Source organism: Pleurodeles waltl, chromosome 2_2 (assembly GCF_031143425.1).
Source record: "Pleurodeles waltl isolate 20211129_DDA chromosome 2_2, aPleWal1.hap1.20221129, whole genome shotgun sequence".
Classification (NCBI taxonomy): domain Eukaryota; kingdom Metazoa; phylum Chordata; class Amphibia; order Caudata; family Salamandridae; genus Pleurodeles; species Pleurodeles waltl.
In genome coordinates, this window is record NC_090439.1 from 675,028,706 (window position 1) to 675,041,023 (window position 12,318).

The 12,318-nt window shown below is 41.2% G+C and overlaps 1 protein-coding gene across 1 annotated transcript in view; it reads right to left on the reverse strand.

The window, feature by feature from the left end:
• CA8 (carbonic anhydrase 8) overlaps positions 1–12,318 on the reverse strand; it is a 793,085-nt gene that overhangs the window by 681,759 nt on the left and 99,008 nt on the right. Inside the window, exon 2 of the mRNA XM_069220231.1 lies at positions 7,311–7,502. Coding sequence (XP_069076332.1) covers positions 7,311–7,502 — 192 coding nt within the window. The remainder of the gene's footprint in view (positions 1–7,310; positions 7,503–12,318) is intronic.

A 12,318-nucleotide genomic window follows, 5' to 3' on the forward strand; every position in this document is an offset into this window, starting at 1 on the left:
CCTCTTCCTATTCAGATGGAACTGAAAAATACATTTATAAAATACAGGTGACGGATCCCTCGCCTGCAGCTTTGTTGAACAACTTGATTGAAATGGATAGCTTGAGTTTTTTTAACTTTTTCGTAAAAAGTGACATTTTTGTTCTCCTTCACTCACATAAGAACTTCATTGTGTAAAGTAAACCTTAAAACATATGTTCTGATTATAGTAAATGTAGCTGTGACATGTCTATGCTGCACAAGGCTTTTGGACTTAAAACACTCATTCAAAACAAGCTGAATATTCTCCCAAGACAAACGTTGTATAACAACCGCTTTAAAATTGATAGAAGTTAAAGTAAGCATCTGAAACCTACAATCAGATTCTCAGTCTACATAGCGCAAGAATGACACATCTGTATTTCATGATTATATGATGAGGAATAATCTTTGAAACTGGGATTTGACCAATTCTCTAATCAATCCACCCACAATAAGGTTCATTTAATAGCCTCAATCTTGACAAACGATCCTCTAGTACAATATAATGAAAATTTTAACATGGACTGGCCTCACCACATACCAGTAATTGCATCAGTCCCCTACAAATATCTTAAGTGATTAAGCGACCTGTTAACCTGCAAAAATGACACCACAAAAGAACATCCATCAAACTGACACTTCGCATATGCTTCATGGACCATCTATCCACTGGGTGACATTTGTGCCACCCTCCTGGCAGAAGACCATCCACCATGTTATGATGGCCAGATATTTATTTCTGCAGCAAATAAATCTGTGGCTTTTATTCTTCTTTCAGGTAGAGGACACTGTTTTATTTCCCTATGCACAGCGGCTGCTTCTGTCACAAATGTGAAATACAGGAGAAGAGATTATCAGAAGCTCCAATGTATTTATAGTGGGCCTTCCAGTGCACTGAAGTCAGCAGTCTTGTGTGGGACAGACTGGCACAGAGGCTTCCCATGGCGGAATGGGATGAGGCTCTACCATGAGAAACCCAATGATTTCCCACCTCTGAATGAGTCAGCTGAATAGGGAGTTAGGCAGGGTATCTGAACCACTGATTGACAGTAGTTCCTCCACTCCACCAAAATCTAAATAAGGCACAAAGTATTTCAGTGAACTATGAAACAACTTGGTAAAGGCCGAACAAGCTACAAGAGATCCTTAGCAACTTTGTGGAAACATTTGCTGCCATTCAAACTGGCAGAGCTAAATTGAGTCACAGTTAAAATAGCTGATTTTCAGAAAAGCTACTGGTGGTGAAAAGGACATAAAGAAATTAAGAAATGAAGCAGCAAAGATATTAGGCAGGGGTAATAGAAGTTTTTAGAATATAAAACAACCTGCCAGATCCCAAATCACCTTATGAAAGGCGCAAAGATTGCTAGCACTCCATCTGTAAATCTTTCTCAAATATCAGTTTGAAAATAAAAAAGAACTGTAGAAGGAAAAATAGAAATATATCACTAAATACTAAGTCAGAGAGACTGCTTCTAGCTCAGTAAATAAGAATGTGACTAACTTAAATCCCATATTTTACATAGAAGATCAATGTCTTACAAAGATGGTGATGGAACGTATTGATTCATTAGCCTCAGTCATGACTTAGGGCCAGGTGCAGGAAACGTTTAGCGACTCGCAAACGGCAAAATTTGCCGTTTGTGACTCGCTAAACGCATTTCCCTATGCAGAAATGCATATTGCGAGTCGGGACCGACTCGCAATATGCATTTCATAATCGCAAATAGGAAGGGGTGTTCCCTTCCTATTTGCGATTCTGAGTGGTATGCAATTCCATTTGCGACCGCATATGCGGTTGCAAATGGAGTCACAGTTACCATCCACTTCAAGTGGATGGTAACCCACTTGCAAATTGGAAGGGGTCCCCATGGGACCCCTTCCCCTTTGCGAATGGACCCACAAACATTTTTTCAGGGCAGGTAGTGGTCCACTACCTGCCCTGAAAAAAACCGAAACAAAAGGTTTCGGATTTTTTTTTTAAGTGCAGCCCGTTTTCCTTTAAGGAAAACGGGCTACACTTAAAAAAAAAAACTGCTTTATTTAAAAGCAGTCACAAACATGGAGGTCTGCTGACGACAGCAGGCCTCCATGTTTGCGAGTGCCTAGACTCGCTATGGGGCCGCAATTTGCGACCCACCTCATGAATATTAATGAGGTGGGTCATTGCGACCCCATAGCGAGTCGCAGACGGTGTCTGAGACACCGTACTGCATACCAATTTGCGACTTGCAAATTGCGAGTCGTAGGGACTCGCAATTTGCAAGTCGCAAATCTTTTTTTTGCTACATCTGACCCTTAATACCTTGTTACAAAGAAGCTTGGAAAGGCCTAGTTATCTCCCCTGATAAAGTAAGCATCCTTACAGACAGAACAATAATTATGATCTCATTCTTGCTTAAAATACTGGGAACTGTGTAACATAACACCTCAAATAATACATTGAGAGAGAAAAACACTTGAGACTGTCATTCAAGTTTGAGGCCCAGCAGAGAAATGGACACTTATGTTGGATGTTCAGACTATCACTCTCAACATCAAAGATGAGGTAACAGAGTCTCACCTATGCTGTTGGACCTGCTGTTACACCTGTCAACTGACTTTGCAAATTTCAACCAATATATACTGAGCCTAAGATTGAGAAAAGTAATGGCAGTGTTGGAAGAACCCACCAAATGGTTTCAGAGTTTCTTTAGTCAAAGGCAGGCCAAAACATAATTGGGTGGATTGACATCCTCTCAAGTTACCTGTACATTTTTTATATTTAAAATTACATAAATCCTCACGTCCTTGATAGTGTCCAAAGTCAACTACATAAATAACACCAATGTTGTATTCAGATTAATAAAAACAAACTGAAATGACAGCAGCAAAGTTGCAGAAGTGTTTGATCTAATGTAGGATTGGATGATATAAACTACCTTAGCCCTAACAAGGACAAGACAGAGTTCCTGTTGATAAGCCCAGATGTTCTATGAGAGTAGCAAGGAAAGGAAATTTTTCCTGTTTTAGCCTCTTCAATGTGTGTGACGCCCAATGGCAGTCTCACACACACACACACACACACCCTTCCTGATGTGGGTCGCATCCATTGGCCTCTACCAGGGAGGGCTTTAAAAGCGCTGGAGGATTTCTTTTTTTTTAAAGCCTTTGGGAGACGCAGAATAGCTTCTGTGTTTACAAGAAACTGTTTTCCCACCTGAACCAGATGGCAACATACAATGCTTATGTTGTTTATCGTCAGACAACCACAGGAAGATTTACGTCTTTCCTTGATTTTCAGTTGTCTGTGATTAAAAGCCTCACTGCTGTGACAGAAGCAGCAGCCTCCAGTTCAAATGTCCTGGAAGATGTGGCAAGGCTGCAGGAGCAACACTTTGCTGATCGCAATCCTAAAACACCCAAAAAGGAATTACCATGTTGTTGATGTAAAGTGTGCGCGAAGCAGGGAAAGAGGCAGGAAAGTCGTTATTACTGCCTACAGTGCCCATCTCAGCCAGGCCTGTGTTTTCCTACTTGCCTTACATTGTATCATACTAAAGCGAATTTCTGGGAAACTGACTGAGGTGAACCGCCAATGGGTAAACCTTTCAATGGCTGTGCATGGATACTTAACATCCAAGAGCCACTTCTTCTTTAGGCAAGCAGCCACAGAATTTTAGTTCATCTACTTCAGGAAATCATGGACTTCCTTATGACCTGCTCTATAACTTTATTTGCCGTCAGAATGTGGTTCAGTGATTAACATGCATAATAGTCCCCACACTACACATACTAGTGGACAGAACATATGCCACATTATTACGGAGTACCCTGTGTGGTGAAATGTTAAAGGCGTGACTGAATTTTGAAGTGATTGTTAGGGAACCTATGTACGCTCCACAAGGACCACCCTGATTCTCAGAGAGAACCAGAGTAATTGTAATAAATCAAACACATGTCTTGTGGGACATATTCACTAACATTTCTACTTGTTTGAAAGTGTGCAAACTCAATTTGTAGCTTCACTTTCAAAGCAAAAATAGAAGTGTTTGTGAATGAGTCAAACAAGGAATTTTACAAACAATAATAAGACTAAATTTAATATATAAACTAAGACACATGAAAATAATTTAAAAAATATTCTTTGCAACTATATTATTAAAACAAAATTAACAGCAACAATATAACTCTTAGATATTACTTACCTAGATAAACAATATTCTTGACAAAATGATTTTGATACTTCTGCATCATGATATTTTGGTATCACAATATTATTTTCTGATATTTCTGTATTTCATTATTAAAAACTCAATATTTTGTCCAAACACCTCCATTGCCTGCTAAGTTCATATGAAATGTGACAAAAGTGTTCCCTACATCACAGTTGATATTTCACATAATGATTATATTGGCACCTCATATCCAACACTACTTCTGCTTCAAAAATTCATTGTTGTGAACATATCTCATTATAAAAAAGCTATATACATGCTATGTGATGGATAAGAACACCAGCACATTTCAGTACTGTTAACTTCACACACTTTACCTATGGCGCCAACGCGGGACCGCTAAACTTGTGAGGAGGACGCCACTGTGACGTCCCCCCACCCTATTACAAGGTTATCACCAGTCTGACCTGCTGGAACATTGTAATGGACCGTTCCCACTGGTTAGTCCAGCGGGAACATAGCTAGGAGATGACACTCGGCTCCCTTAAAGGAGTCGAGTGCTATCTCGTCGTAGCACAGAGCGGGTCGACGAGCACCCTCAGAATGCGCATTCTCTGAAAAGCCGACAGTGCACATTCTGATGGTGCTGGGCATGGGCAGTGCAGGGAGCCCCCTTTGGACCCTGCACTTGTTCTCTGTCAGCCTATCCATGGTGGGGAAACTGCCATGAAAAGGCTGGCAGAAAATAAGGTTGTAATCAACTAGGTGGTGCTGAGTTCAGTGCCGCCCTAGCTGACCACAACCAAGACCGCTGTCAGCCTGTCGAGAACAATGTTGTAATTTGGCAGTCGGACCTGTCGGAGTCCGGTGGTCCGACCATCAACACGACTGTGGCGGTTCTAGGACCACCTCACTTGTAATGAGGGCCCAAGTTTCCAGTGCAATTTTCCTTAACTTTTCCACAATTTATGTTCTGCTTTAATTAGCCCCAGCTTTTGTAACTTAGTCTCTGAATTCTGCTTTGTCTAGCTTCACTATATGTGAGGAAGCATGTTATGACCATGATGTTCCGCCTGAAGTAAGCATGTTGGGACTCATAGGGCCATAAATATTTACATTCCCACAGGAGTACTGAGGGACAATTTGTCTGTCTAGGGTCAATGCCTGTTGTTCTGGCCACCTTGGAGATAGTCTGCTCCTGAAGATTTTCGACTGTCAGGAGTCTGCTGATAATGATCTCAGATCCTCATATCTGACATGGCTCAGTAATATCATCCACCCCATCTGTGTATGTAAAGTGTTTGAGTATCCGCAATATCACACAACCTACAGTCATGACAAATAGTACAAATTCACTTAAACTAACATCGACTTTGCCAATGTTGATTTATATTTTTGAACAAATGTAATGTATGAAAGTGATTTTTAAACAAGGTTTCTGGTTAGTCCTTCAAACTGGCATATGTAGAAGCACTATTCAAATTAGTAATCCCCAAATAGTGCAAAACATAGCTAGCAGTCTCATCTTCCAGTGGTGCTTACACCTAGCCTTAAAATACTTGGACTGTGTGCCTGAGATCAAATAAACAAAATGAAATTGTACATCCACAGTCTTACCCACAGACTAACTGTTATAAGCTTCAATCAATGTAACGCTTCTTTCCATTGTTTATATTGTAGTATAAACTGGGTATATTAAGTAATTCTTTTGTAAATAGGTATATGTCAAGTTGTCGTTGGTTGGGGTTATTGTATATGTGTTAACAAAATGAGTATACAGTTTCTAGAAAATAAGAACTCCCATAACGGTATACTCCCGGTGTCTCCTTAGAATGGAGAGACAATGGATCAACCGGGAGCTTACCTTAGAATGTTAGATGTGGGCTTGAGGAGGACGGTGCACTCTATGGCGAGTGAGGAGTTCACTGAATGAAGACCACTTCTTCTACTTCTACTGTATTGGTCATCCGTTATAACACTAACATTCAAACATCCAGTTTTTTCCCAGATTTGTCCCTCTATCACATTCCCAAGCCACAGGTACTACATTGCTACACCAATGATTGCGAGGAGCACTGGGACAGCAAGTAGCTGAAGTACATCAACAGAGTGCCTACCTCTTAAGTGGGTGTGTAAGGGGTGTGATTGGGGGTGTGAAATATTTTTTCACATCGATTAGGTGAAGTAACTAAAACCATGCTGGACAAACAAGAGTATGCAACATAGATATGATAGTTGAAGTAATGAACGGGACTTAAATACATATGCATTTTTTTTTATCAATTTGCGTTTCTTTTTCTTTTTAGTTTTCAGTAAATGTGTATTCCAAACAAATGTTTCCACTAAATAAATGAACATGCATAGAGTTATTAACTGAATATGTCAGAAAGCCGTGGCTTGTTCAATTAAGGGCATTAAACTGGCATACATGTGTGATTGACTTCAGGCTTGCCCAATAGAGTGTCCATTGAAAAAAAACGTTTACTCTCCCTGCAGCTGAGATTTGTGGTTTGTATGAACTTTTGGAAGAATTGTGTCGCGTTGTGTTTAAGATTGTTGGGCTGTTGAAACTTATGAAAATAATAAAGATTGCATTTCTGCACGCATCATGTTATAATTTACATCATAAACTGTCAAAGCGGTTTAATGTTTGCTCTAATTGTTCACGGCATTGGCAGTCTTCCCCTGACATGTCAAGCTCAGAGTCACGCTGAACTTTGGGGAGCTTTTGTTGGGCGGGGATCTTCACAGTTTAAAAGAGATGTGGTTTAATTGATTGCCTTTGGCCTGTGGCTTGCTGTCCTTCTTCAGAGGCTAGCTTGCCAAATGTATTCACAGGAAAATATGAGAACACTCTTACTATACAGAAGTATGTCACCTAGATGCCCTGCTATGGTTCCCCTGCAGCACACCACTTGCTGGTTTCAAGACGGATTCTGAACTGTATTAACACCTCACGTTGATCTCATCTTCTACAAAACAAAGTATATGCGTTCTTTCCACATTATATAGCAGCTTTTGCGTTGTAAAGAAAGACAACAACACGTTATAAGGAAAAATATCTGCTGAGCATTGTTTCCTTTAAAAAAAGTAATTAATAAATGGAATAAGCAATATGGCTGACACAACGTACCTGACTTTGACTTCAGAACAATCTGTACGGTATGCCCATCGTTCACCACTTCTGAGTCACGACAAACAACGTAGTTAGGAGATAGACGGACATCCAGAAGGGAGGGGTCATACAATGCTTCTCGAGAGTTCAGGTTAATGGGAGACTGATATTCTCCGTTTGCTTCAGGGAAGAAAAGCCCCCACTCGACTCCTGGAAATAGAACAACATAGACACCTCTGAGTTATTTTCATTTGGGAAACGTCTGGAACAACAACGCTGGAACCACAACAACGTTGTTAACGCAAGCGAAACCACTCTTACGTTAACAACAACTCCCTTTTTCTCTGCCTTAACCATGCATATGCTGAACAATACACATGCGTTGTTAAGGCAGAGAAAAAGGGAGTCATCATCGGGAGAGGACGTGGACAGGTAAGCGGGGCTGTGGGGTAGTTTTTAGGGCAGCTTTGTTTTTAGGGCGGGAGTGAGGGGGTGGGTAATTTTGTTTTTTATGAGCGGAGTGGGGGTAATTTTGTTTTTAGGGGCAGGGGGTCAGGGTAATTTTGTATTTAGGGCAGGAGGGGTCAGGTTTTTAGGGGCATGGTGGGGTTGGTGTAATTTTGTATTTAGGGTGGGTTTTAAGAGGTGGGGTGGAGGGTCGGTGTATTTTAGTTTTTAGGGTCAGGGTCGGTGGGGTAATTTTGTATTTAGGGCGGGTGGGTTTTTAGGGGCGGTGGTGGGTGCTTGGTGTAATTTTGGATTTAGGGCGGGTGGGTGGGTTGGTTTTAAGGGGCGGGGTAATTTTGTATGTAGGGCGGGTAGGGGGGGTGGGTTTTTAGGAGCAGAGGTTGGGGGACAGGGTAATTTTGTTTTTAGAGGCAGGGTTGGGGGTCGGGGTAGGATGCGGTCAGATAAGTAGGGCTGGGGAGGATAGGGGTAGTCTTTAGGGGTGGGGTCGTTTTTAGGGGTGGGAATGGTTGGGTTATTTGTTTAAGGGGCGAGGGAGGGAGGTCGGGGTGGTTTTGTTTTTAGGGTGGGAGGGTCGAGGTACTATGGTTTTTAAGGCTGGGTGGGGGTAATTGTGTTTTTAGTGGCGGGAGTGGGGGTCGAGGTAATTTTTCTAGTTTGGGTGGGTGGGTTTTTAGGGGTGGGTGGTCGGGGTAATTTTGTATTTAGGGCAGGTGGGGGGGTTGGGTTTTTATGGGGGGTGGAGGGTCGGGCTAATTTTGTTTTTAGGGGTGGGGTAGTTTTATTTTTGGGGCAGGGTTAATTGTTTTTAGGACGGGTGGGGGTTGGGGTAGGTTTTAGGGCTGTGGGTGTATCAGGGTAGTTTTTAGGGGCAGGTGTGGGGGTCGGGTAGTTTTTTTTGGGGGGTGTAGGGTCAGGGTAGTTTTATTTTGTGAGTGTGGGTCGGTGGTTTTGTTTTTAGAGCGGGTGGGGGTTGTCGGGTAGTTTTATTTTTAGGGTGGGGACGGGGGGGTTGGGGTAATTTTGTTTTTATTAGGGTCCGGGTAGTTTTATTTTATGGGGGGGCAGTTTTTAGGGCAGGTGGGGAGTTGAGGTAAGTTTTAGGGCTCACGGTGGGTGCGTGGTATCGGGGTCGTTTTTTGGGGCGAGTGGGCGGTTGGGGTAGTTTTTATTTTTAGGGCGGGTGGGGGGTCTGGTAGTTGTGTTTCTAGGGTGGGTGGGGGGTCGGGGTAGTTGTGTGGGGGTGGGTGGCATGCGAATACCACGCATGCCATTACACATATGCCTTTACTAGGTATGCCTTTACAACTAAAAAGTCATTGTAAAGGCATGCATGGTTGGAGCACGCGTTATTCCATCATACATCCTTTTCATATACCACTGTGCAAGGGACTCTTACAACAAATAAGAAATTCTGCTTCTGCACCTATTTAATGTCAGTCTCTGCTAAAGCAAAACACTGAAGAATGGCTTTTAAAACTTCTCGTAGTTTTTGCTGCTCCTAGTGAAATCTACCGGTGTGAAAATGTCAAGCTCCATATTCCAAAAGGAAACCAGTGTTCTATGGGACCATTTCTCAAAAAACTTACATTTTTTCAGTTGGTTTTGTTCTACATCTGGAGTAAAGATAAGAGTTTTTCTGAGCTAACAAAGGATTCCAGGAGTACTTCCATTTTTTACATGAGTAAATATACATGTATTGATTTGCTCAAGTGATTATGTCCACAGTGATCTTTTTTTTTACTTTGGATGATTTCCCTACATCTTGAGTTACAGAGAAATGAGATGTGGTGTGCCGCAGGGTAAGAGTTAAGTCCCACACTGTTCAACATATACATGTTATTATTAGCTCAGGAAGTAGAGCAATCAGGGCTATTTAATATTGGGTATCATGGAGATAACACACATTTATTATTAGTCTTTCAACAAATGGATAACACAGTTGTGCCAAATTTTGAGGGTGCCTCAATGTGATGGCTAACGTGATGCACAACTGTGGACTTAAGCTGAACTCAGATGAGTCAAAGGATTTGGTCTTTGGGGACTCTTCCCTGCTGGACATTAAAGTCTCTGGCCTACTAGACTGGGGCAGCCCCCAATTGTGACTACAGAACATAAAGACAAGGACCCTATCCTTTAAGCCAAAGAATATGGCCCTGACAGAAAATTGCATTTCAATTCTAATGTCTCTAACAAAAGACACCCAATTCCCAAGACATTGTTCATGCTCTTATCACATCCAGACTTCACTATGCCAATGTTCTGTATCTAAGGGGCATCTGTGGACCTGCTGAATAAATTCCAGCTGGTGCAGTATGTCTAATCCTGAACATCCCTAAAAGGCAGTCCAGCCACGGAGGACTGAAGGTACTACATTAGCTTCCTATCTGGCAAAGAGTCAAATTTAAAGCCCTCATGATTACTCAAAAACCACTGTATACAGCTAGGCTATGGAATACTATGCCTGAGCATTTACTGGAGATCAATTTGGAATTGTGTTTCAGACCTGGCCTGAAGACATAACTCTTTAGAGAGATGTAGTTGATTGTTACTTACCTCAGTTAGCTTGGCACCGGGACATTACCAATGAGAAAAGCTGTTCATGCTTTACAAATGGTTCTTAATTCATTAATTCATTCATAATTAACAGGTGTAAAACACACAGAGTGGGCATGTGATGTGCCATAGTATGCCAATACGGACAAACATTTGGCTTTTGGGGCATTCTTCTGCTTTTAAAAGGTATTCCCACCCACTGTTAGCTGCTGGGAGCAGATTTACTGCCACATAATATTACAAACTATAGGTGTAATATTACTTGTGAGTAAGACCAGTACCAAATGTGAATTGGAAACTTGATTTTGTGATCATAAATCATATCCTGTGAGAATTCCTTCCATCGGAAAGATACACATACAGAAGTGGAAAAGCTTACCAAATGACATACTTTTCAGAAGGAGATATGAATAGCAGAGGAAATGATTAAGATGGGAGGGATGGAGACAGTGCTTAATTTGTGCTTTTTGTTTCAGGTACTGAGCACCGGCCCTTATTCTTGAGGGCCGGCGCTTAGTCTTCTGCCTCAAGCATTTGCTGCAAGCAAAGACACGTTTGGGAAAGACAAAGGAAGAGAAAAACGAAAAAGCGTCACAATGAGAGAAAGCAGAAAGCTGTAGGTGTGAGTTGAAGGGGAAGGGAGTGGCTTTAAATGCATTGAAGAGGTCAGAGATGGCATCGAGATTACGCTGCCTCAGTATTCCGTGTTCGCAGATTTAATTGCAACAACCGCGTGTTTAAGAGGGCGGCTTTGAGCACCGGCATCTTTTTATTTACAAATTAAGCACTGGATGGAGACAGTTCTATGTAAATATTTATGGTACCTTAATGAAATAAGATCTTTGGGGAACCTCCGCAGATGATTTCCTATGAATTCAAGTGTGTTTACAAAATGCGGAAGGGAAGCTGAAAAGATCACCCCCAAATGTTTTTGAGTGCTGTGAAAGGAGGTTCACCTCAGAAAAGACATGTTCCTGTGTTTGAAAAAAATCCACTCACCCCTAACTATTCCACTGAACAATCTGCCAGGGGTAGAGGGAGGGGAATGACCGTAGATCTAAAAGGCTATCACTGTCGTATTTTTCAAAACTTGTTTCCTTTTCTAAATACCCAAAGAGTTGTAAATTTACCATATGAGTAAATATATCCCTACACACTAAGACTGACAAATATATATTTTTTGAATTAGGCCCAAATATATGATTAAACGAATTAAACATTTGCTCATTGTTTTTGTAAAATGTTGGTCAAGTTGTTCAAATGGGTTGTTGTATTTGAAACCATTTGTTTAAAGAAGCATTTTAGAAAACGTTGATATACAGGAAGCTATGCATCAAGAGAATGGCCACTTCATAAGTGTGAGGTACTTTGTTGTTTTAATTAGGTAGTGTTCATCCCATTTATTTAGAGATATAAATAGGTTGAGATAAAGAATAAAGCACATTTAAAACATGTGCAATTTAACATACATAAATCAGAATGATACTTCTTTCAGTATCAGATCCCTGTTTAGAAGGAGGTTAGCTACAGAGGCTTGTTGTATAAGCCACTCTTATTAAAGACCGAGGGAATCAAAAATCAACTCCATGAAGCCCAGACCGTTAATATTTTAGAAAAAAATCAGCCTTCTAGTATTTGGCCCTTCCCTACTAAATATGAGGTATGTATTTTAATTTACAGCAAGTGCCTCCAGCAAAGGCAGATTTCAAATCTTCTTGTTTACCAGATCGTGTCAAATTTTATAATCTCTCAACGCCATAGCCAAGTCACTGAACCTACTGTCTTTCCCAATGGCAGGCATTCCAAACTTCTGGAACTGACTCACTGGATACTCTATGTACGTTAATTGTGAACAGAACCACAATGTAAGTGACACTTCAAGCATGCAATGGTTAAAGGCGGCTGATGCAAGGCTTCTCACTGTGATTTTATGTGTGCTTGTTTGCTTATGATATTTATTACAAAAAAGATGCATTGAAGACAGATAAATCTGGTTTTCAAG